Source organism: Cervus elaphus, chromosome 14 (assembly GCF_910594005.1).
Source record: "Cervus elaphus chromosome 14, mCerEla1.1, whole genome shotgun sequence".
NCBI classification, from domain to species: Eukaryota; Metazoa; Chordata; class Mammalia; order Artiodactyla; family Cervidae; genus Cervus; species Cervus elaphus.
The window spans coordinates 52982957-53007783 of NC_057828.1; the positions used below are offsets into that span (position 1 = coordinate 52982957).

The window sequence follows — 24827 nt, forward strand, 5'->3', positions numbered from 1 at the left end:
CAGGTTGGCCCAGGGCCCCCTCCTCATCCTCCAGCATAATGGGGCAGCCAGACCAGGCCTCTGACTTTCCAGGTGGACCCCTAAGGAGAGCTGGAGCTGAGGCTGGCCCTGCCCCCCCGCAACGGGGGATTCTTTGGCCTTTTCTGAGCTTGGTCGTTGGGCCCTGTGGCCATGGCTCTGGAGTGATCTAGCTGGCAGCCGCCCTGCAGCCCCTCCGCTAAAGGCAGCCTCTTGCCATAGTGGGCTGGGTGCCGACCAGCCGGTTCGCAGCCCCTCACCCCGCGACCCCGGGCGGCGGGGAGGAGGGGCCTCCAGCTGAGAAGTGGGGAGGAGGAGAGCGGAAGGAAGCCCGGGCCTCTCCAGGATCGCCCCGGCGGGTCGGGACGGGACGCGGCCCGCGGTCCCGGGGCTCTGGGCTGGCAGCCAGGGCCGGCCCTGGCCACATGGGGGCGAGCGGGCCCTGCGGCCCCCGGGGAGGGGTCCGGCCGGCGTCTCGGGGGCGGGCGGCCGCAGGCGGCGAGGTCCCTCCCGGGAGGCGGGCGCGGGGGAGGCCGCAGGGGGAGGGGGCCGGAGCCGCGCCGCGCGCAGGGCGGGAGGCAGGGCCGAGGGCGGAGCGGAGCGCGGCGGGCGCGGCGAGCGCGCGGGCCGGGCGGCTGAGGACCCCAGGAGCGCCGCGTCCCCTGCCCCGCGCCGGCCCCGCGCCTCCTCCCCGGCCAGCAGCGGTGGGTGCGCGGCGGGCTGACCTCTGCGGAGGCGGCGGGGGCTCAGCATCGGGCCGGGGCCGGGGGGGCGCCGGGGCCGGGGGGCGGCGCTCCGGCCCGGCCCGGCCCCGCCCGATGTCCATGAGCGCGAACACCATGATCTTCATGATTCTGGGGGCGTCGATCGTGATGGTGAGCGGAGGGGCTTCCCGCGCGCCCGCTACCCGCTCCCGCCTCCCGCGCCCGCGCACCGCCTCCCCCTCCCGCGCCTTGTTTACGGGCCCGCGCGGCCTGCGCTCCCCTATCCCCGGCTGCCCTGCGCTCCCCAGTCCCCAGTGCGCCGGCCCCGGCCTGGGGGCCCCGGCCCAGCCGCTCGCTCCTCGGCGCTGACCGGTCATGGGCTCTTCCAGGCCATCGCGTGCTTGATGGACATGAACGCGCTGCTGGACCGATTCCACAACTACATCCTCCCGCACCTGCGGGGCGAGGACCGCGTCTGCCACTGCAACTGTGGCCGGTGAGTCTGCGCCCAGAGGGGCACACGCGTGATCACACATGTCGGTGGAAGTGGCGAGCCCCACGCAGGCCGGGCTGCAGGGCCCAGCTGGGCTAGGTTGGTGGGGGCTGCCGAGGCTCTGCCAGGCTGGGTGGGGGAAGGACCTGCCAGGCTCAATCCGCACAGGGTGTTCCGGGAGGGGAGAGGACCCCCTCCCATATGGCCTTTAGAGAAAGGGCCCGCAGGGTGATGTGCAGAACTGGTCCAAGGCCTGGAGGCCAGGAGAGCAGCCGCCCAGCCTGGTGTCCCAGGAGGGCTCCTGCCCACAGAGGACACCCTCCTCCCTGGGCCCCCAGCTCTGTCCCTGAACTTTCCTGGGAGCCAGCTAGGGGGAGGAGCAGAAGGTCAAGGTGGGCAAGGCCTCCGTTGAGGGGCATCTGCCCAACCCCTTCCGTTGTCCAGGAGGAACTGAGGCCAGGGGTGGAGTCTGCTCAAGGTCAAGCAGAGGGAGGGGAGCGCCCAGGCCCCTGTGCCCACTTTGTGACACCCCTCCCCAATTCTGTGCACATGTAGTGATGGAGTCTTCCTGGCCATGCATGTTTGTATGTCCATGTATGAAATAAACATCTTCTCATGAGACGCGCATGTGTGTACCGTCTGTGCATATACATGTGCGCACACGCAGCAGTCCCTCAGCCCCACAGGAAGCCCACACGCTGGGGCCATGAGAGTGGACAGAGGCTGAGCAGACGAACTTGCCCGAGGCTGTGTGGCCGGTAGGGAACTTGTGTTCTTGACCCTGCCCTGCATTCCTGCTCCAGGGATGTGTGCACACATACTGGGCTAGGGGTGTGTGTGAGAGATCAGTTTCATGCCTCACTAAGCACACTACACGCCTGTGTGTGCAGACCGGGTGTTGAAGCAGAACACGGGCATCAGGGCAGGTGGAGACAGGCGTGTAAATGGCCCTCATGTGTGCCGTGCGCTGGCCAAGAATCATCTTGAGTGTCGCCTGGGTGGCCACACCCCCTGAGGTCCCTGTATTCCTGCCCCAAGACACACTCCGAGGCCAAGGAATGGCAGGTCAGCTCCACACTAATTGGGCCAACGTGGACTGGGGTGTGAGCAGGGTCCTGAGACCCTCCCGGACACTGGAGGTGTGCCCGGCACCGGCCCAAGCTTCAGCTCCATCGACATTTATAAGGCCCGTTTTCCATGTGAGGGCTGTGGTAGTGTGACCGGCACATATGTGCCAGGAACATCACACCACGGGCCTGTCTGGGCAGACAGGGTGTGTGTATGCATCATATGTAATGTCCAGAGTACACATGGATGGTGTAAAAGAAATCCCTGTGGAGTGCAAGCCACAGCGAGGCCCGTGTGCACAGTTTAGACACAAACAACACAAGAGTCACCCAACTGTAGCGTTGAGTGTTTCCGCGTGTGTATGTGTTCATGTGTGTGTGCTTTGTACACACTGCCGCATACAGGATGTAAAATTCAGTGTACAAACTACTCTTGTACAGTGACAACATGTATGTGTATGCGCAGTACATGTGTGTAACAATATACAGCACCGTGTGCACCCTGTGGGCGTGGTGAATGTCTGCAGGGCACAGGCTTGCATATGAGACCTCTGTGTACAAACCATGTACATGCACTGCCACAATGGAGTCTACCTGTGTGTACACCCCATGTGCAGAGAAAGCGCACACACACTTGTGCCTTCTACATGCCAATATGGAGAATATTATGCAGAGGAAACGTGTATAAATGCTGTGGAGCGTGCGTGCCAATAGGCTTTCTGTGGGCACTCACCATGCATATGCTGTGGGGCCCACAGAGGAGGGCTGTGTGCAAGCCCAGTGCATGTGCATCTCCATGTGACACGCACCATGCTCGGCCCCAGGCGCGTGTGCCCATGCACAAGTGTGGAGCTCATGGGCCGAATTCATGGTATACACGCCGGGTCCTGTGCATGTGGCTGGCGTGTATACACAACATGCATCCAACTTCAGGTAGACACATGCAACATGCGTGGCCCAGGCAGGACACATGTATGTATGTACACATCACAGAAATACGTGTGCACATGGGTGACCTGAACCCCCACCCACCCCCCAGGGTCTGCCTGACTTGGAGGAAGGAGGAGGGCAAGGGGCAGGGGATGAGTGGCAGATGCCAGACCAACAATGGGGGCACAGGTCATGACCTTCGATCCCCTGGAGGTCCCAGGCCCCTAGGTAAAATTGGGGCCCTGGCCTCGTCTTACTTGCAGGGGCATTTCTGGCTTCCTTAGCAATCCCATCTTCAAGTTTCCTGCCCTGCCCTGTCCATGGGTGGGAAGTTGTGGTCCCGAGGATGACCTTCCTTATGGGGGCCCAGGAGGCAGGAGCGCAAGGGGCAGGGGCTCAGTGTTTTCAGCTGCCAGAAGGCCTGGCCTGTTCAAGGCGATGGGACTGCAAACAGGTGACTAAGGGCATCCTCTCCTGGGGGCTGGCCACTGCTACACACTGTGGGCAGTCAAGAATTCTCCATCTCTCACTGATGACTGATAAGAGCTATTGGTGAAATGTGATCACATGAGCTATGGCTGCCGTGTGTCAGGCAGTCCTTGCCAAATAAGCTGGGTCTGCTTATGGGGCTGTGGTGGCTGAGGTGTCTCCCCCCACCACCAGGCCTGGTCACACTCCAGGCTAGCTGAGGGGGATGGGCCCCAGGAGTCCCCAGGGGTAGCAGAGGGGTGTGAAAAGGGGCTGCCGTCACCACTGGGAGGAAGGGGCTGGGTGGCCCCTTCTGGCGTGGGGGTGTCTGTGAGGGAGGAACTGTAGGGGCCTGGGGTCAGGGATGACCTGTAGGGTTTACTGTTTTTGAGAAGGTCCTCTGCAGGGAGGGGGCATGGAGCATGTCCAGTTGTGAGGTGGGGACAGGGACTCTTAGCTGGAGGCAAGCAGAGGTGTCGACATGTAATTGAAGGGAAGATGGGGAGAAGCGGGCTTGGGGAGGGAGGAGCTATTTTTAGGTGCAAGTTTGAGGTGTCTGTAGATCCCACGTGGAGATGCCATGTAGGCAGCTGGAGCTTGGAGCAGACGTGGTGGGGGGAGGTGGGGACTTGGTGGGGGTGGAGGGTTGAAGAAGCCAGTTGAGGGGCTCAGTAGGAAGAGAACCAGGCAGGAGGACCCCAGGGTGGCAACGACCCTTCAGGGCCAGAGGAGGGGCCACAGCTGGTGAGGGTGACTGGGGGTTCAGGGTGCACTGGGCACCGAAGGCCAGCAGGTCCTTTTCTCCAGCTCTCCTGTGAGAGTGGAGGACCTGGAGTTCAGAGTCTGGTGTCCTGGGTACTGGTCTCCTGGGCAGGGCCACCTCGCCTAGGATCCCCAGGATTGCTAGGCCCAGAGGGCTTCCTGGAGGAAGAGAGGATCTGGGCAGGCTGGAGAGAGCTTTGTGGGGAAAGTTCGTTGTGGCTGTCAGAGGCAGGAGAGGGCCTGGAGGGGTCAGTGGCCTCAGATTGGACTGTTGAGGGAGGGAAGGCTGAGGGGAATGGCCCAGCCTTGGTGGGTGCTGGGATGCCAGGGGCCGTGGTCGTCCAGGAGGTCATTTACGGCTCCCATCCCAGGACCAGGAACCTATGTGGGGCAGGTCCAGGGGTGCCCTTGGGCTTCCAGCACAGACAGTGGGGGCAGGGGAGGTTCCTGAGAGAGATGGGGAACCAGATGCCAAAGGGGACCAGACGCCAAAGGGGACCAGACGCCCAAGGCAGGCTCATCACTTGTGGCTTTCCTTGGTGGAGAGGGCAGGGTGACTGCAGGGTTGGGAGGGAGAGGCCAGGGGGGCAGTGGCCAGGAGCCAGGCCCACAGGTGGGCTGTGACTCACTCGGCGGGGATACCCTGCCTGGGCTCTCATCCTGGAACGCCTTTACCTGCGCTTTGTGACTGTGACCTTGTAGGGGTCGCCATTGAGCCCCGGGCTGGGGGGAGAAGGGAGGAGGGTATGCGTACGGGTAACTGAACTTCACGCTAACCTCTGACCTCGCACACTCCCACCCTCTGGGCAGGGCAGCTTCCCGCCTCCCGCCTGGGACCCACCAGTGACCTGGGTCCCAGGCGAGTGCGCTGGCCCCTTCCGATCTCAGCTCCCCACAAGGGCTGCTTCAAAGATCCCAGCAGGTGAACGGGTACGGCTTACTGCGGGGTCCCCGCCCGCCCCGCGGGACAGGTGCCAGCCCGCCCTGCCGCCCCCAGGCACCACGTCCACTACGTGATCCCGTACGACGGGGACCAGTCTGTGGTGGACGCCTCCGAGAATTACTTCGTGACAGACAACGTCACCAAGCAGGAGATCGATCTAATGTTGGGGCTGTTACTCGGCTTCTGCATCAGCTGGTTCCTGGTGTGGATGGACGGCGTCCTGCACTGCGCCGTGCGCGCCTGGAGGGCCGGCCGGCGCTACGGTGAGTGCGGGCGCGGACACCCAGGCAGGGCTCCGACCGTGCCGGGGCCACGCCCCACCCGAGCCCCGCCCACACACCCCCTCCCCGAGTCCAAGCCCCGCCCACCCGAGCCCAGCTCACCACGCCCGCACCCTGACCGCGCCCCCTGTCCCGCAGACGGTTCGTGGACCTGGCTGCCCAAGCTGTGCAGCCTGCGGGAGCTGGGCCGGCGGCCGCACAGGCCGTTCGAGGAGGCGGCCGGGAACATGGTGCACGTGAAGCAGAAACTCTACCACAACGGCCACCCGAGCCCGCGGCACCTCTGAGCCGTGCGCAGGACTCGTGGGGCCGCCGGCCACCGCGCCCACGCTCACGGGACTGGACGGCCGGCCGGGGCCAGGGCGCCCAAGGCCGTCGGGCGCGTCCGGCGGAAGGTGCTGTCTCCTCTTCTTTTTATAAAGGGGGTCGGGGTGGGGCGGGGGCGGCGGCACCTGGGATGCAGGCGGGGCCGCGTGCCCAGCCTGGAACCATGTCTGCCGCTTGAAGCCGGAGGCCTCCTGTGCGCCTGCGTCTGTCTCTCCGTCCATCTGTCTGGTTCCCGGAGCTGGAGCCAGCTCTGCTGGAGGGGAGCGCGGCCGGGAGCCAGGCGCGGCAGGGAAGGGGTGGGACACCAGCGCGCCCACGTCTGCACACGGGAGCACGTGCATGAGGCGTGTGCGTTCACAGGGCCCGCAGTAGGGGCGTGGGGCAGGGGCCCGGGGTAAGCCCCGGCCCAGCAATAAGGCCCCCGAGCCCTGCTGTGGCAAGTGCGGCCACCCTGCCCAGGGCATCCCGGTCGGGCGCCTCACTGTGACTCCCACCCCTGCTGGTCAGTAAATTCTCCAGAAAGCTCCAGCCTCTGCCTCTTCTTTCAACTCTGACCCCGGGACCCCCACGGCAGGAATGAGACAGACACTGGGTGATATCTGCCAGAGGTTTTTTTTTTTATTAGATTCTGGATTAAAAAGACACCAACTCCAGTCAGGGAGAGCTGTGGCTTCTGTGGGCTGGCCGGTCCCCCTGTGCTGGACATCCTTGGCCATGAGGTCTTGGTGGGCTAGTTCCCGAACCCTGGGTTTACAGGTTCACAGACTTGAGGGGCACACCCCTCCGGAGGAGAGTGGTGGGCACCCCCACTGGGCCGCAGAGGGACCAGCTCTGCTCACGGCAGTACAGCTATCAGCTCTGTTCTGGTCCTGGGTGGGACTCGGCAAAGTCAGGTCCCCTCCCTTGGCCAGGCCGCCACTGCTGTTCACAGCTGAAACAGCCAACACCTGCTGGGAAGCAGTGCTGCTAGCTTGGCTGCTGCCCCTGGGCATGGAGAACGGTGCCTTCTTCCCGTCTGGGCTTGGCCAGGGGACATATCTCCCAGCGGTGTCCTGGGGGTGGCCCCAGCCAGCACCAGCTTGGATGTTGGGGGCAGAGGAACCAACCCTACCTCAAAGATGCCCAGGTCCTGAGCAGCAACTGGTCCCTAGCAGAGGCCTTTGACACTGCCCCGTTCCTGACCAAGGAAGATGAAAACTGCCAGGAGACCAGGCACCTGGGTGTTTCTTCCTGCTGAAGCCATCTGGCCAGTGTGCCTGGGTGTCTAGGCCAGCTCATTCAGCTTGTGTGTGTGGGGCCAGCGGCTGGCTCCCCTCTGCCTTCAGCCACTGCATCTTCTGCCTGTGTTGCTGGATGGCATCCTGAACCCGGGCGTCCATCATGGCCTCAGTGAGGACCCCGTCCTCAGAGGCATATGCCATGGCCTGGCGAAGAAAAGAGTCCTGACTCAGGGCACCAGAGGGGCTGCCCGCACAGGGAAAGGGCCAGGCCTGAGGCTCCCAGGTGACTTGGTCAGGGCCCACCAGTCACCAAGAACCACTCAGCCTATAGGCCAGCCCCTTCCTTGCTGCCACTTACCCCCCACCTTGAAGACATGCCCCCACCCCACAGAACCCAAAGCCCTCTTGCGGGCAGGGCAGGCGGGGGCAAAGTCCAGGGTGCTCCCATGGGCCTGTGCTCAGACTCAGGAGGGGCCTGGCCTCTCAGCAGGACACACAGGCAGACAGACGTGGCAACGGCACACGCCTTGACTCCCTATGCACTAGAGTGTGCCACACACACGTGCTCACAGGCAGATCTGCAGCCCAGTGTGGCTGCCATCCCTCAATTCCGTGGTTCTGCCTGCTCCACTAAGTTTCTCAATGACTTTCTAAAAATAGAAACCCAGAGGACTACTTTCAGGAGGGAGCCCCGCCCCTCAACTGCAGGCCCTGCTCTGTGGATAACCAAGCTCCCCCCAGGTCCAGGGCATGGTCAGCAGAACCGCCACAGGCCTGACACTAAAGGGAAGCAAAGCCCTCTAGGGGTCAAATGGGGAACATGCACAGTCCACCAAGACCTGGCCCTCACAGGCCCCCAACTGTCCACACACGGTGCTTCCAGAACTGTGGGGCTGCTGTGGGCAGCGTTGCATTCCCCATACCCAGGACCCCAGCCTTGGCACGTGGCTCGGGGAACCAGAGTTCTGCTAGTCAGTTCCCAGTGTGGTCCACAGCATTACAGCTGCCAAAGCAGGTCCTCTGGCCAGGCCACATGTCGCCCAGATGACCCAGCATTCCTTCTGCTCCCAGTCACGCAGCCAGTGGCTGACATGTGCCTATCCTGAGGATAGCACTCAAGTGCCCACCAAGCTGGCGGCTCAAGCCAGGCTGACTGTTTCTCTCCAGCTCCCTGAGGAGGTTCAACCACGCAGGACATTGGGAGCAAGCTCCCACCATCTGAAACCACCAGTCACTGTGCTTACCCAGGTGGCCCCAGCCTTGAGTCACGGCTGTCCTCAGCACCTGAGCCAGGCCAAGGAGGGAGGGGCTGCCCCTGCGGCCTCCTGTGAGGTACACATGAGAACAGCAGAGGCGGCGGGCTGGGTGGAGGCAGCCAGAGGAGATCCAATGGTCGGAAGAGGTATGCGGTGACATCACCATGGAGAAGCCAGGTGGTCACCATGTAACCAGGGGATCCAGGCCAACATCCCTGTGATGTTGTGTGGACATCTGATGCCCCAATGTGACATGACCAGATGGGTACCTCACCTTTACAGTCTCCTCCACAGTCCCACAATCCCAGTCGAAGACACCAGACAGACCAGAGGAGGGACACTCTATAGCACTCCTCAAACCCTGAGGATCATGCTCAGAACAGCCCACCCAAAGGAGCCTGAGACAGTAGGATGGAATATCATGGACATCTGGGTGGGTTCTGGGTAAGATCAAGCCTAAAGTGGAATTGAGGTTTGTGGTGAGACATTCACAGTGTGGTGGGGGCTGTGCTGGCCTTGTGACTTGGAATTATTCAAAAATTTAGAAGTTCGTTACAAAAAAACACACAAAACCTTAAAGGAGAACTAACACTAATGTTGCTCAAACTCTTCCAAAACACTGAAGAGGAAGGAACACTTCCCAACTCATTCTGAGGCCAGCATCACCCTGATACTAAAACCAGACAAAACACCACATGTAAACTATAGGTCCAGATCCTCTGTGAATACTGATGTAAAACCCTCAACAAAATACTAACAAACCAAACTCAGTAGCATACTGACAGGGTTATACATCACAACCAAATGGCATTTATTCCTGGAGTGCAAGGATGGCTCACCTAGGGAAAACTGACCTAGGCAAATAATTAACAAAATGGACAGAAACCACATGAGCATTTCAGTTAATGAGAAAAAAAGTTGGCAAAATCCAATACCCTTTCTTGATGAAAACAATAAACCAGGGGGAATTCCCTGGTGGTCCAGTGGTGAGGACTCCACACTTCCACTGCCAAGGGTCCTGGTATGATCTGTGGTCAGGGGAGAAAAAGATCCTGCAAGCCATGAGGCATGACAAACCAATAATAGACCAGGAATATAAGAAAATGTCTTCATCCTAATAGAGGCCATATAAGAAAAACTCACAGCAAATGTCATCTCAATGGTAAAAGACTGAAAGCTTTTCCACTAAGACTGGGATCAAGGCAAGGATGCCCACTTTCAGCACTTCCGGTCAACACAGCACTAGAAATTATAGACAGATCAATTAGACAAGAAAAAGAAATAAAAGACATCACATTGGAAAGGAAGAAATAAAATTATCTGTCTGTAGATGATGTGATCTTATTACATACGGTAAACCCTAAAGATCCCCCCAAAATTGTTAAAAGTAATAAACTCAACAAAGTTGCTGGACACAGAAGTAACACACAAAACCACTTGTGTCTCTACAGTAACACTAAACTGGAAAAGAAAGTAAGAAAACAGGGGCTTCCCTGGTACTCCAGTGGTTAAGAATCTGTTTTGCAATGCAAGGGACAGTGGTTTGATTCCTCGTCCAGGAAGATGCCACATGCCTCAACAACTGAGTCCATGCGCCGCACTACTGAAGCTCATGCAGCGAGAGCCCATTCTCTGCAACAAGAGAAACCACTACGAGAAGCCCGCACCCCACAACTAGAGAGTAGCATGCACAGCAACAAAGACCCAGCACAGCCAAAAATAAATCTTTTTTTTTTTAAAGTTAAAAAAAAAAAATCCATTTATAACAGCATCGAAAAGGATAAAATACTTAGGAATTACCCAAGGAGGTGGGAGGCTTGTACACGGAAAACTAGAAAACGTCACTGTAATCTAGGATACCAGAAGATAGAAAGACGTCTGTGTTCATGCACGGAAGACAATGTTGTAACAACACCAATGCTTCCCAAGGCAATCTACAGATTCAGTGCAATCCCTATCAAAATTTCAATGATGATTTTTTGCATAAATTAAAATAAAAAATCCACCCTAAAATTCATACGCAATCTCAAAGGCCCCCAAGTAGCCAAAACAGCCATGAACGTCAGAATTCTCACATTTCCTCATTTTAAAACCTAACGGACAGTGGTACTGGCGCTAAGACAGACACAGGCCAACTGAACAGAACAGAAAGCCCGGACAGAAACCGTCACGTGTACTGTCAGTGACCTCCAACAAGGGGGCCGAGACCATGCACTGGGGAAACGACTGTCTTTCCAACAAATGGTGCTGGGAAAACTCCAAACTATAAAACTGGTAGAAATAAACATAGGGGAGAAGCTTTCAGATATTGGATTTAGCAATGACTTGTCTGTGACACTAAAAGCAGGTGACAAAAGAAAAAAATAGAAAAATTCAACTTCATCAAAATTAAAAACTTTTGTGCTTCAAAGGACACTGGTGGCTCTAGTGATAAAGAACCAGCCTGCTAATGCAGGAGACCCAAGAGACACAGACTTGATCCCTGGGTCAGCAAGATCCCTTAGAGGAGGGCATGGCAATCCACTTCAGTATTCATACCTGCAAAATCCCACGGACAGAGCAGTCTGGCGGGCTACAGTCCATAGCATTGCAGAGTCAGATACTACTAAAGCAACTTAGCAGCTGCAGCAGGACACTACCAAGAGAGTACAAAAAGGCAACCCACGGTGGGGGGGGGGAGGGGCGCGGGCGGGGGAATATTTGTAAAACCATGTGTCTGATAAAAGGTTAACATCTAAAATATATAGAAACAAGTGTCCACCTGCAGCCAGAGAGGTGCACGAGGTGTGTCCCGTGCACGAGGTGTGTCCCCTGCACTCCAGGATGTCAGGCTGCCTGACGAGAAAGGAGAATGACACCTGTTACAACACGGATGAACCTCAAGGACACTGTACTCAGTGAGTAAGTCAGTTTTAAGAAGACAATTCCAGTATGATTCCTCACAGGTCCCTGGAACAGTCAAGACTCTCAGAGACAGCAAGTAGGGGAGTGGGGGCTGGGGGCGGGAGGCAGGGGTGGGAGGGAGTGTTTAATGGGGACAGAGCTTCAGTTTGGGAAGATAAGAAAGTCCTGGAGATGATGGTGGGGACAGTTGCACAACAACACCAATGTGCTCAATGCCACTGAGCTGTGCATTTAAAAATGGTGAAGATGATGAATTTTATGTTAAAAAGTTCAGGTTCCCATGATGGGTAACGAACTGTAGGATGGTGAGAAGCAGAGACCTGATTGTTACACCATGGCACAGGGGCGGCAGCTGCCAACAGAGCCCACACGATACCAGAAAGTGGAGAGTAGGTGCCGGGTCCCCAGGCTGCTCAGCCGGAGAGAGTGGGAGGGTGGGCAGGAGTCGCCACAGCCCAGCCCCAAGCACCTGGGGCCACAAGGGGAGAAAACTTGAAAGAGTGATGCTGACATGTCCTGTCCAAGGCGATGGAATCCCCGTGGCATTTTGGGCCCTCACAGATATTGGAAGTGGTAATGAGTACCAGGCACACCCTGTGCACAGCTGACCAGGGACTGGATACCCAGGGAGAGCTCCCTGCAGGCTCCAGCCTCCCGTGCTTGCGCCGGGTCTCCTGACCCTCAGCTCCCCACCTGAGAGTACATGCAGGCCTGTCTCATGGCCTCCTCAATGAACTGGGAAGAGAAGCAGGGAGGGGAGGTGCACCAGGACCCCTGCTGCTGGGATCACCTGTTTGTCCTCCCTCAGGTCACGCTGAAGTGCTAACCCCAGCACGGCTGCCCGTGGAAACGGGCGGGTCAGGTCAGGTGGGGTCACAGAATGGCACCCTGCTCCTGCAGGGCTGTTCGTGAGCAAGTGGCAAGGAGGCTGCTGCGTGGCAGCCAGGAAGTGGGCCCTCACAGCAACAGGAACCCCCTCACTGGCACCCTGAGGCAGGACATCCAGCCTCCAAAACCACGAGGTGACGCTTGTTCAAGCCCTGGCTGTACATTTTGTCCCGGCCGCCTGGGTTGTTGGTCACTTGGCTGGTCACAGAAACAGCCAATCTTGTGAGGCCTGCTTCCTGAGTGAGGCCAGCATGACGAAGAGCCCCTGACTCCCGCAGTGGGGTTTGCCATCTGGGGCTGTTTGTTACAGCACAATCTAGTTCATCCTGACTAACACAGTCGTGTACTCCTCCCCACCACTGTATCTGGACGAGGATGTTCAAATTCAACAGATGTCCCCTAATTTCATAAAAGATGCATTCATGCTCAGCTGACAGTGACCAGGCTGTCATGTGGCCATAGACACAACTCACTCAGCACACTCCACCCAGCAAGGACCACAGAGAAACGTGCTAAATGGCTGCTCCCCTCCCCACACGCAGGGAGCTGCCACCAGGATGCCCCAGAAGAAAGCCTGGTGTCAGGACTGACCAGGGCCACTCTGACCTGTGTGCCCAGAGCCACCGTCCCGCTGCCCCCAGGCCCTCGCGACTCCACAAACCTGTCCTGAAAGCCAGGACACCCACTGCCTTCATGGCCCTGCAGGTCATCCTAAAGGCTGCGGGCTTCTGCAAGGAGCCAGGAAGGAAACCCCCTATCAGGTCAGTCTTGTCCTGTGCCCACAGACAGCTCCTGGGACGCGCCATGCCCTCCCAGGCTGTAGCCCCAGGCTCTGCACCGTGTGCCATCACCTGTGCCGACTGTCCTGAGCCCTGGCTGGAGACAAAGCCCAGTGGTTCCCGGGACAGCGCACATGTTGGCCACAGGACATGCCACTGATCTAGAGGGCCCCATTTGACCTGGACCAGAACGACAACAGGGAGGCCAGAAAATGTGAAGCTGCAGAGGGCCCTGGCTCATTCCCCACCTTGGAGGGGCCCCAGGACGGCGATGGCAGGGAAGTAGGACGTCATGTCACATCTGTCCAGAAACCCTTCAGAAACGCCCCAGCGGGGGCTCAGGAACCAGCCCAACCGCCTTCCAACCACTCCGAGGGTCCCTGGCTCGGCTGGGCTCTGCCCTGCAGGGTTATGTCTCGGCTCACCTGCCACGCCACGGCGAGCTGAGAGATCTCCCGGCCTGACATGCCCTCCGTTAGCTGTGCAATCTCCGAGCACTTCTTTCCGTAGTCAAACTGGGCCAGCTTCAAGCGCCTGTGAGGAGTTCCTGAGTGATGCCTGGGAGCCCACAAGACCCGCGAGCGACCAGAGGCCCGTGAGGGCCTGGCTCCTATTAATAGAGGCCAGGGCGGAGCCTGCACTGGGAAACCCCAGGGAGGAGTGTCCGAGCCCCTTGCTGTAATAAGCCACACCCTGACCAATGTCCACAGGTGTGACCCTTCCACCTCCTCCCCTGCTGGCATGTCCCTTCCCTGGGAAGCCCAAGATGGGGCCCCGGCGGGGGCCGTGTAAGGATGGTGGGGGAACAGGCTGTGCTCAGGGGCAGCCAAGGGGTTGCTCAGGACGTGCAGGAATGGGCAGTGGGGGTCCCAGCCTGCTCCGAGCCCCACCACCGGCCAGGGGGCTGGGGGCCATGTGCCCTCCCCCTGGACCCCCCCCAGCACACAGACAGCAGCTGACACTCCTGAGCCCTCTGCATGCAGATCTCGCCCCACCGGGCTTGGCTGAAAGCCCGAGAGAGACTGCTCAAACTCTTGTGAAAAGCCTCAGCTCCTCAGGTTGCGTACAGTACCCGGGCTGCTGCTGGGCCAGGATGTGCCTTCAGGAGCTTAAGGGGACTGGGATCAGCTGGGGTAAAAGGGGAAAGAGGCCCAGGAAAGAGAGCTTGGGCGGGGGCGGGTGGCAGAGGACTGGCAAAGTCTGCCTGAGCACAGAAGATGGCTCAGATGTGCCAGGTGGATCCAGGTCAGTGGGGCTGAGATCCGGTCCCCGGGGAGGGTTACAAATAGAGCAGGCTTATCTGGAGCACTCCTGAAAGCACAGCTGTGGGGGGCGGGGGGATCCTGGACGAGCAAGGAGGGTTACCCCAGCCAGTGGGCCCCGTTGTGTGCAGTGAGGGGCCCAGAGCAAGGCTCAAAGAGTCCAGAAGTGGGCTGCCATGGCCCCTCACTACCAGGACCCAAGTGTGGCCTTGATCTGAGGAGTCTGAAGGCAGGATGGAGGCAGGGAATCAATGAGTGGATAGGCTAGGAGGGCAGGGCCTCCAATAATGGGTGGTTACGACCCTGTGGTGAAACCCCAGGGGCAGGGTTAGGGTAAGTGCCCATGTGGGCACTGCGGGGAGGGACCAACATGACAGGCAGGGGGTGCCATGGTGGCAGGACACTTACTGCTTTCCTTCTGTAGCTGGTTTAAGAACATACTTGTCAAAATACATTCTCACCAGGCGCTCCCGCTCCTCCCGCTGCGGTAGCTCAAAGCTGACCATCTCATCGATGCGGTCGTTGATGGCCCAGTCAAACTGCTCGGGCTGGTTGCTGGCCAGGACCAGCATGAACCTGCAGCCAACACACGGCAAGAGAGCGGGCTGATGTCCAGCAGGGTCTACTGGGCAGCTTCTCAGCCCACAAAACTGGGGAGACTGGCATCACCCTCTACCACCTGCCCTCCCTGTCTTGCCCCAATTTCCCACTTCTCTTGACTGATGGCCCAGCCTGGGGGGAGGGCCGTGAAACCTCCATGTGCAGGAAGGGCAGGGACCCAGGGACCTAGGATGGAGACAGACCCTTGCCCCTCCCCAGTCAAGTGCAGGGTCTCAAGGCCTGGCGCTCAGCCCAGCAGAGGCACAACCCAGGAGGAAGTCAACACGCCTCCCAGCGGCCAGACTGGGCTCTCCATGGGCAATAGCTGCAGCAGGCAGGGGGCTGGAGGGGTCCTGCCCACGCAGAGCACAAGATTAGGGGCCCAGAAGGGCCAGCCCGACCCAGGGTCACCTGACGGTGTGGTGGCCCGACAATGCATCTCGGGGGCGGTCAGAAGTGCCAAGGGCAGTGGCCTGTGGACGAGCATGTGCCACTGGGCTCAGCCTCAGCCTACAGCATGTCTCAGGGGTGCCCACAAATGTTCCCTAGTGCCCAAATGGCCATCCTACTGCATGGAGGGAGGACACAGGAGGCTGTCTGGTCGTGTGGGCTGGCTACCCCACAGCAGCCACATGAGCCGAGGCAGGGCTGCTGGCTACCCTTTCTCACTTGCTGCTGTGCTGGCCCGTGCGGTGCAGGAAGGCATTCAGGGTGGCCCTGAGGTCTTCACTGATCTTTTCCTGTACAGAGAAGGGTCAAGCTGTAAGCAGCCATGCAAACAGTCAGGATCCCTCATCCAGGAGAGAAACATGGCAAGACCTTCACAAATCTAAGCTCAAAGGCTGAATGAAGCTTAGCTTTGAAAAGATGCTAAACTTCCACTTTTCAAATGAATCGTATGAACAAAGTGTGACTGTGGAGCAGACTCCCAACAACCTTCCCATAAGTGTAGATGCGGCCCAGGCCACCTACCCACCCACTCCCCAGCAGCCAACCCAGCTCAGGACAGATGGGGCCTCTAGACACTTACAGTCGCTCGCTTCCTGAGAAAGGCATCCGCTTCATCCACAAACAGCAGGAGGCTGCGAGGGCAGGGCCATGTAAGGGCAGGCAGGGCACAGCCCAGCGGAAACCCCTCACTTAGCACTGTCCCCAGTGGCCTCTGGGATCCAGAGCCTGGCTACAGACGGGACGTGTCCAGTGCCGGTGTTGGGGAAAGTAACTAAAAAGGGGCTGGTGAGCCCTCATCTTAAACACTGATAAGTCACCGACACCGAGAGGCCCTCGGACGTCAGGGACAGGCTGTGGGGAAGGCACCGACCCCTTTCCCAGCAGGAGCCCCGGCTCACCCTCGCCGGCTGGTGCTGGCCCAGTCGAAGACCTTGTGCATGGCCGTCACGCCGTCCCGCCCCATGGGGGCCACATCCCCGCCCGTCATGATGGCGTAGTCCATACCGGAGTGCAGCGCCAGTTTCTGGGCGTTTGGGGAAGGGGCTTTAAGGGCTGCTCCACCTACCCTCCACCCCACCTCTCCTGGCCACCAGGGCCGGACCACGTGTGTGGAGACACCTGGCCTGCAGAGCTGGACAGGGACATGTGTCCCAGGCAGGTGAGACGCCACCACCCTCAGTCCCACCTGTGCCCTCACCTTGGCAAACAGCGTTTTGCCAGTCCCGGGTGGCCCGTACATCAGGACATTTCGGTACAGACTTCTGTTCTTCTTGGTGTTCCTTGTGGCAATGGCGATGTCCCGCACGCGAGCCTCCAGGCTGGGCTGCCAGGGGACACAGCGGTTTGGGGGCGCTCTGCTGTCCAGTCCATCCCTCCTGAGGGCCTGGGCTGGTGCAAGAGGCCGCTCTCCCTGGCTGGACTCAGCCAGCAAACCGACTCCTGGGAGGTTGGGCAGCCCCACTTACGCTGAGGACGACGCCCTCCAACGCATCCTGAGGTTTACTGAGGAGGCGCCTGCTGACCTGCGGGGTGGGGGGAGGGTAGGGAGGGTCAACAGTGGAGCCCATGGCGCGGTCACACCAGAACGCAAGCGAGCAGCTTTCTTGGACAAGGCTGGCAGGGGAGACTGTCCACAACGCTGACCTCGAGCGCTGACCTCACAGTACAGCCCAGAAAATGCAGGGGAAGCCTGGCTCCCCTCGAGGGGAGTCGACTTCTCTTCCGGGAGGACGGGTTGCTGCAGCCCCAGGAGTTTATAAACAAGCAGGGGGGGTGGTCCACACAGGGGGATGGCCACCCCGACAGACCCCCAAAAGGACTGAGTGGACCAGAGTGAGAGTCCCCAGGTGCTGACATCACAGGGCCCAAAGGGCAGCATCAAGGAGGCAATGCAAGTCAGCACACAGGAGGAGGGTGGCATCTGAGCAGAAGAGGAGGAAGGGGCCATTGGGTCTGTGCCCCCAAGACCTGTGGTTACCTGTATGGGATGCCTCAGCGCCTCCAGCACTGTGATGCGAGACGTCTCCCGCACCAGGGACGGCTTCCCCAGCCGGGACTCAAAGTACCGCCCTGCGACGGACGTGGCGTTCTTGGCGGAATAGATCCCAACAGCCAGCAGTGTCAGCCCAGCCACCTAGAGTGGGCAGAGGAGGCAGGTGGTTCACCCCATCCCCTGGCTCCCCCACTGTGGAGTCTTGCCAGGCCCACCAGCACCAGTGCACCAAAGGGCTGGCACCAGGGAGATGAAACGGGCATCTGGCATCCCCAACGCCCTCCCCCCAGCCCCACCAAGGTTGACGCTGAGTCGTTTGAAGTGTCCCAAACCCAAAGGCCAAGTCACTTGTGCCTTTCTGGTAGGGGAGGGGTGAGCACTCAGCACAGGCACCAACCCCCAATGGCTTGCAGAGCCCCTGATATGTTAGAGTACCACAGGGAAGAAGGCAAAGGCGCTTACCGTGGCTGTCACTTTGTCCCAGTCTGTCACAAAGGCACGGAACCCTTCACCAAACAGGGTGCCTGCTGTCCTGCAGGGGAGCAGTAGCATGACCCGGAAGGCATCAGGCCATGTGCCGCGTGGATGGAGGCCCCCAGGTCAGCCCCAAGGGGCACTGTGAAGGACCAGTCAGGGGAGGTGTGGGGCACCCACGTAGGAAAGGGGCCAGCAGAAGCCTGCCAGGCGGGGCCTCACCTGATGGACTCCAGGATGGTCTGGCGGTGCTCAGCGGCCTTCAGGCGGATTTGCTCGCGGATGATATCGGCGTTCTCGCGCTCAGCCTTGGCCCGGGCGCGCGCCTCAGCCTCCACCCGCAGCATCTCATTCTTGTGCCGCAACTCCATCTCCCGCTCCACGGTGGCTGCCCGGGGAGGGGGCAGGGGTGGTGCTCAGCCCATGGCCCCCAACCCAGGGCTGCTATATAGGACAAGCGAGCCAGGGCGCCCTCCACCCCCAGGGTCTCAGCAGGCCCACCCCTGATGCTGCTTGGGGAGTGAAGGGCCTAAAGCAAGGGTGTGACCAGTGGCCGTGAGCTTCCAAGTCAGGGCCCTACCTCGCCGCAGGGCCTCCTGCTTCTGCACAGATTCCTCTTGCTTCCGTAAGTTCTCCTCATTGAGAAGTTGCTGAGAAGGAGCCATAAGGGGAAGGGAAGGGCTTCAAGATTAGGAAACAGGCAATATCACACCAACAGGTTAGCTGCTCTGGCCTTGGAGACGTCCCCACCGCTCCTAGGGCTCCAACCTCCTGGGGACGGTCAGTCACCCTGGGGCCTGCAGGCTGCACAGTCTAAGGCAGGAAGGAACCTTGGTCCCCCACTCAGCTCAGCCTCGGGGTGGCCCTGACCCACGGCTGTCCTCATGAAATGGGCCTTTTGCCGAACTGAATTTAGAAGTTAAAATGCCAACAGGCTCGGTGTTTGAATGCCCCCTACAAACTCACTCATCAGTCAAGTCCCACTTGGGAGACCCTCAGGGCAGCTCGGTTGGAACCCTCCCTCTCCGCCCCTCAACCCAGAGCTTGCTGACAAGAGGATCCCAGACTCTGGCCCCCATGCACCCTCGGGGAAGATGAGCGGCCAGGCAGTGCTCACCTGCTGCTTTAGCTGGTCCTCGTAGCGCTGCCGGGCCAGCTTGTCCTGGTACTGGGCCCTCTAGGAAGGGAGAGGGCGGTGTGAACACAGCCCAGCCTCAGGAACTAAGGTCTAGGCTGGGCCCCTGCAGGCACAGTCCCTGATGAGCACCCCTCCCCAGCCGCGCTCTCTTACGGCCTGGTGCTGCCGCGTCTCCTCACTCAGGGTCTTCCTCCGCTCCTCAGCCTGCATTCGGATCTGATCGCCCTTCAGCTGCTCTACTGCGGCCTCGTACTCCTGCAGGACACACCAGCTGCTGTGAGCCAGGGCCTGGTCAGGCCTCCTGCCCCCTCTTCCCCCTCTGAGGGGGCTCCGAAGGGGCTGGACAGCGATGTAGCCTGTTCCGCACCCCCACAGGCCTGTGAGTGCTCAGCTGCAACCACACCAAGGCCCGGGAGGACCCAGACCCATAGGCAAAGAGAAGCCAGGAGATGGACTGGGCCAATGCCAAAGTAGCCAGAGAGTCTCCTGGGGTGCCTGTCCCCCCTCAACCCCAAGCCCCCACATGTACTTATGCCAGCTGCTCACTTCCTGATTCGCTCTACAACAACCCAGGTGGAGCACAGAGCAGGGCTTGCCTATGAGAAACCAGACACCTCATCCACACCTGCCTTCCAGAAGGTTCTGTGCAGAACTCAGGCCACACACCTGTGCTGATGCCCATTTCCCTTGAACCTGAGGAGGTGCCTGTGTACCCACCCTGCACCCACCGCCTGCCTGTGTTCTCTCACCCTTCCCCAGCACCCACCCTCACCGATCACCCCGTCCTCTCCACCCTCCAACCCCTAGCACCCATCTTGCACCTATTGCCTGTGTCCTCTCTGGGCCCCTCCCCACCCCCAGCATCCACTGCCTGTGTCCTTTCTAGCCGGGTCCTCTCCGCAGCCCCGCAGTGCCCACCTTTACCCACCTTGAGCTTGGCTTGATGCTCCAGTTGAAGTGTTTGCTCCTGCATCTGAGCCAGACTCAGCGCCTCCTTGGCGTGTCCTGGGGGAAGGGATGTGCAGGCATCAGGACACCAGGCAAGCATTCACGTGGGCTAGGGGTGCTCAAGGACACCACAGCCGCAACCTGAAAGCACGCTTGGCCACACTGGTTCCTGGTCAGATCTGCTCAGACAGCCCCCGCTAAAAAGAACACTGCCCCATCTTGCCACTTTTGTCTGTTCCACCCCCAACAGAAAACCCACATGTGGGGTCTGCCTCCAGGGGACTGTCACACCCCAGAGGGCTCCAGCAGAGAGGCTGTCCACCGCTTGTCCACTGACAGCAGGAGAGTCAAGCCTGTGGTTATACTGTCTATTTTTCAAGTGCGAATGTTTCTCTTCAGGCTTTGATACCTGTTACTGTTCTACAACTGAGCACAGGCAGGTGAGAATCTGAGTAAGAAGCAAAGGAGGATTAAACCAGAAAGAGGGCAATGCTTGCAGGCTGACGGCTCTTCACAGGCCGCCTGTTAGAAACATGTGTGTAATTAACATCTTCCAGGTGTGTTCTTTTCATAAGGGGACACATGTGGAAATATGTGGCAATACATGGATGTTCTAGAACAGACCCCAGCACTCTCCTTGCTAAAAAACCCTCACGTGGGGCCTAAGAGACCCCTGATGACACAGCTCTGTGTCATCACTATAAAGTCCACGCTTTACCACAAAAACCTTCTAACGCATAAAAGCACAGAGAGAAGCTGGGGAGCCCATGAGCCCACCTCTCTGATGCCACCACATTCCCAGGTTGCTGACCACATGTCCACCCTTCTGTCCCCCGCCATCTGTCTTATTTTTTGAGGCCTTCAAGGTAGGCTGCAGATCCCAGGACCTGTCACCCCCAAGTTGCAGCCCACACGCCACTGACTAGAACATAACCCCTGGGGCTGCCGGCTCCCAGCATGCCCCACATTAGACGCGAGGCGGGTGGCAGCTCTGGGGCTCAGCTGTCAGCTGAGGCACTCGGTCTGGCTTCAGAGCTTGCGGAGGACCTGCAGCTGGCCTGCTGACTCAAGCTGTGACCTATGGCATCCAGGCTGACCACTCTGAGCACGAGCACCTCACCTGCAAGCAGAGCAGGCGCTCCCTCCCCCGACTCGTGGAGTGAAATGGCTGGATTTGAATTTGGCAATAAGGAGTTCATGATCTGAAAGCAGGTAAACTGCTTAGTGCAGGGCCTGGCACCCAGGAGCCCTGCTAAATCACAAGCTTTGGGCTCAGTGCTGAGAATGACAACTGTCACCTCACGTCGTCCCGCACCAGGAGATGGGCCCAGCGTTAACTGCACCCACCACAGGCAAGTTACTCTTCCCAGAACCCTATAAACATGTGGAGCACACAGCTTAAGGCTAAATGGGCTGCTCTGGCATCCAAGGAGGACTGATGAGCCCTGGGGAACCAGCAGCATCAGGCTAGGCCCCAAGGGACACAGGCAGTGGCTAGGCTGTGAGGGGCAGCTGAGGGTATCTCTGGTTCGCATGGGAGAGCAATGAGTGAACAAGAGTGGACACAGGCCAACCAGGGCAGGCCTCCAGCTGGGAACTGGAAGCATCTCCAGAAGACAGGCCTGGGGAGGGGCTGAGGGGCCTGATGCACCCTGGGGAGGAGGGTTTGGGGACAGAGGGGACAGGCAGCTCAGGGTGACACCCCTCCCACTGACCAGCAGAGAAGCCAGGAAGGATGGCATGAACAAAAGTGAAGTAGAGTTCACACCTGGGACAGCATCACGAGACACAGAGATGGATGAGGAGACAATGCCTCTAGGTGGTAGCAGGCAGAGGCTCTGCAGGAGATGCTGACTGTGGGGGCATGGGAGAGCAGAGGCCAAGACCCTGCGGACCCAGGTGGAGAATGTTCTGGGGCATCCAGTGCAGGAGACCTGGGAGCAGCTCACAGGCATGAGCAGACAGAAGTCGGGGAGTTCCCTTGGCTGCTACCCTGAGGCACACCACAGGCTATTCACACTGCCCTGTACAACTGTGTGAGTGTGAGGGGCCAAGAGTCAGGCTTCAGATTCCCAAGGGAGGAAAACAGTAAAATTCCAGGACAGGGAATGGATGAAGCCCGCTCACCACATGCGCACACGCACACACACCCCACCCCACACACACCCCTAAGAAATGAGGGTGAACCCCCCACTCCCCCCACACACACCTAATAAATGAGGTGAACTCCCCCCCCCCAACACAAACCAAAGAAATGAGGGTGAACTTCCTCCCACCTCCCACCACACATGAACCTAAGAAATTAGGTCTCATGTCAAAAAAGTCTATGATCACTGAGGTGTCTTGAGAAGGGAGATGGGTTTGAGTGTCCTAAGCTTTAAGGAAAATGCATCAGGTTTTCACTTATTGTTGGAGAAGGTTAGCATTCAGATAGGTGAGGTCTGTAAGCAACAAACAAGGCCAGCCCAGGGCAGCAGATGATCTTCTTGGCTCCCACCCTCAAGGCATCAGACCTTGACTACTCTCAAGCCCCTCAGCAAGCCTGTCTTCTATTATCTTGCAAACTTAATGCATCTATTACACTCAACACCCACTCAGAGGTAGGGAGTGTTCCAGGTAGGTCTAAGGAAACAGGCTGCCCTGGGCCCAGGCCTAAATCTCCACAGTGTTCCTCCCAGGATTGGAGAACCAAGCAGGCTGGAGTGTTCTTGTGGCCCCCGTGGAAGGGCAGAGACTAAGCCACAAAGTGCCAGTCCACCCCTGGATAGGAAGACTCTGCTCACCTCTGCTTACAAGGCTGCAGCATAGGGTGGTAAGAAAACAGCACCTCTGCTTAAAAGTTTGAAAGTCGCTGTATTCTTTCAACTAACATCTATTCAGCATGTGCTATATTCCAGACTTTTGAGACGTCATCAAATCCACAGGAGAAAAGAAGGTTGGGAGAAAATACATAGGCTTAGTAAAGGCACACTCAAGGGCTGATGCCTTGAGGGTGGGAGCCAAGAAGGTCATCTGCTGCCCTGGGCCGGCCTTATTTGTTGCTTACAGACCTCACCTATTTGAATGCTAACCTTCTTCAACAATAAATGAAAACCTGATGCATTTTCCTTAAAGCTTAGGACACTCAAACCCATCTTCCTTCTCAAATGGAAAACACAGCAACTAGCACAGACGGATCCCCAACCTGGCCTGCCTTGGCCGTCCCACGTGGAGGCGGAAAGCAGCAGTAACCCAGGGTAAGTAAGACCAGAGTGCAGTCCCGCCACCTGCTGCCTGTACCCTCTGAATCCCCTCGGCACCGGTTTCCCCACGTGAAGAATGCGTGGCAGCTGGGAAGATGCCAGAAGGTCAGGGGATCCCGAACTTCCCCTGCACGCAGGGTGGCTCCGGCGGGCTTATCGCTTCAGGCTGGTTTCCTTCCCCGACCACCACTTGCTGCTCAATCGCTCAGACCACTCACCACTTGCCCGCGAGCGCCCCGCCCGGTCGCCCTGCCCGCGCCCACCCGCCGCACTCACGCGAGTGCTCCAGCTCTCGCGCCGCCTTGGCCGCGCGCTCCAGGCCCGTCGGGTCGAAGTTGCTCCATTTGTCCTTGGGCCCCGGCCGGTCCCCCGCGCCGCGGTCTCCGCTGCCTTCGCCCCCGGGCTGTACGGGCGGCAGGGGCAGAGGTGGCCCCGTGCCTTCGCCCTTGGAACCCTTGATGCCGAAGAGCCACGACATGGTCCACAAGCGCCGCCGCCGCGGGGACTTGCAGCCGAATGGACTCGCGGGGCTCACAGCGGGCTCCACGCGCCGCGAGCCGGCGGCAAAGACTGCGCAGGCGCAACAGCGGCCCTTCCTCCCTGGCAATGGATGCGTATGAGGGCCCCGTGCCCCATGCGGCCCTCGGATTGGCTACGAGGGTCGTGACATCATGGTGTCTCCACCGCGATTGTAGAAGCAGGCACAGAGGGCAGGCCGTCGGAGGGGCGGGGCGAGATACCAGGTGACAGGGGCCGATCAGGGACAAAATTGAGGAGCTGGGCGAGTGCGCCCCCTTGAATACGTCAGTGTGGCAATGACGCTGGCCCGGTTACTACGGGCGTCCAGAATTCCGGCTACGGGGGCAGCAGAGATGCAGGTGCTGGAGCAGAAGGCTCTTGTCCGGTCCCGACCGAGGGAGCGGCCGCGGGAGCAAGAGTCCTCCACAGGTGCTCGGTCAGCGGGGGAGGAACCGGGCGGCGGGAGATGGGTCGCGGGACCGGGGCAGAAAGCAGGTGCCGGCGCCCCTGGCTGAGCGGCCCCCTAGAATGGCAGAGAGCGGGTTGGGCGTGTCCAACGCAGAGCGGACATGGGCCCCGGGCCCATGGGCCGGGCGGCGCGGGAAGTGCCTGGGCCCGGTGCTTGGTGGGTCTCGGTGTTGAAATGATGGAAGGACGGAAGCGCGGCCCTGGCTCATCTCCAGCAACCGTCAGTAGGATGATGGGCTCTCCCAAACCTCCTCTTCAGCGTCTCAGCGCAGTGGCTCTCAACAGAGGGGACGTACATGCGTGGGTGTGTTCGTGCTCAGTCCTGTCCGACTCTGCGACCCCATGGACTGTGTAGCCTTCCAGGCTCCTTTGTCCATGGCATTTTCCAGGCAAGAATACTGGAGTGGGTTGCCGTTTCCTTCTCCAGAGGGAATCTTCCCAACCCAGGGATGGAACCCAATCCGACACCTCCTGCATTGGCAGGCGGATTTTTTAATCCCTGACCCACGTGGAAAGTCCCAAGTGAGGGGACTGAGCTCTCTAACTCCAGAAGTAAGGGGCGGCAGAGGTCCCGAAGCACCACAGAGGGCGCCTTCGTGGGACGAGAGCTCCTCGGGGGCCCAAGGGTCCTGGCTCTGGTTACTGACTGGTGAGACTTCTGGGGAACTCCAAAAGCCAGGTTTCTGCTTCAGG

General features: G+C 59.3%; 2 protein-coding genes across 2 annotated transcripts; one reads left to right on the top strand and one right to left on the bottom strand.

Annotated features, from left to right (window-relative positions):
• Positions 1 to 378: 378 nt before the first annotated feature.
• Positions 379 to 6521, top strand: TMEM240 (transmembrane protein 240). The gene is made up of 4 exons (XM_043923617.1): positions 379 to 893; positions 1112 to 1218; positions 5440 to 5648; positions 5805 to 6521. Exons 1-4 carry the CDS (start codon positions 444 to 446, stop codon positions 5951 to 5953), a joined length of 915 nt encoding a protein of 304 aa, XP_043779552.1. The 5' UTR covers positions 379 to 443; the 3' UTR covers positions 5954 to 6521.
• Positions 6522 to 6586: 65 nt separating this feature from the next.
• On the bottom strand, positions 6587 to 24461 carry LOC122707771 (ATPase family AAA domain-containing protein 3). Its single transcript, XM_043923616.1, has 16 exons — positions 23424 to 24461; positions 19886 to 19962; positions 19111 to 19212; positions 18937 to 18996; positions 18400 to 18469; positions 18042 to 18207; positions 17808 to 17877; positions 17331 to 17486; positions 16819 to 16875; positions 16551 to 16676; positions 16252 to 16376; positions 15933 to 15984; positions 15572 to 15642; positions 14711 to 14878; positions 13466 to 13574; positions 6587 to 7417 (listed from the first exon to the last, which is right to left on the bottom strand). The coding sequence occupies exons 1-16, from the start codon at positions 23623 to 23625 to the stop codon at positions 7268 to 7270; spliced, it is 1761 nt and encodes a 586-aa protein (XP_043779551.1). The 5' UTR covers positions 23626 to 24461; the 3' UTR covers positions 6587 to 7267.
• Positions 24462 to 24827: the final 366 nt, after the last annotated feature.

Excerpts from the sequence above, each read along its gene's own strand:
- TMEM240 (XM_043923617.1), top strand. The coding sequence starts at position 444 with ATGGGGGCGAGCGGGCCCTGCGGCCCCCGGGGAGGGGTCCGGCCGGCG. Across the intron at positions 1,219-5,439 it reads TGCCACTGCAACTGTGGCCG|GCACCACGTCCACTACGTGA; the intron begins GTGAGTCTGCGC and ends TGCCGCCCCCAG. Across the intron at positions 5,649-5,804 it reads GAGGGCCGGCCGGCGCTACG|ACGGTTCGTGGACCTGGCTG; the intron begins GTGAGTGCGGGC and ends CCTGTCCCGCAG.
- LOC122707771 (XM_043923616.1), bottom strand. The coding sequence starts at position 23,625 with ATGTCGTGGCTCTTCGGCATCAAGGGTTCCAAGGGCGAAGGCACGGGG. Across the intron at positions 18,997-19,110 it reads AGACGCGGCAGCACCAGGCC|AGGGCCCAGTACCAGGACAA; the intron begins GTAAGAGAGCGC and ends CTCCCTTCCTAG. Across the intron at positions 16,876-17,330 it reads CGCTGAGGCATCCCATACAG|GTCAGCAGGCGCCTCCTCAG; the intron begins GTAACCACAGGT and ends CCCACCCCGCAG.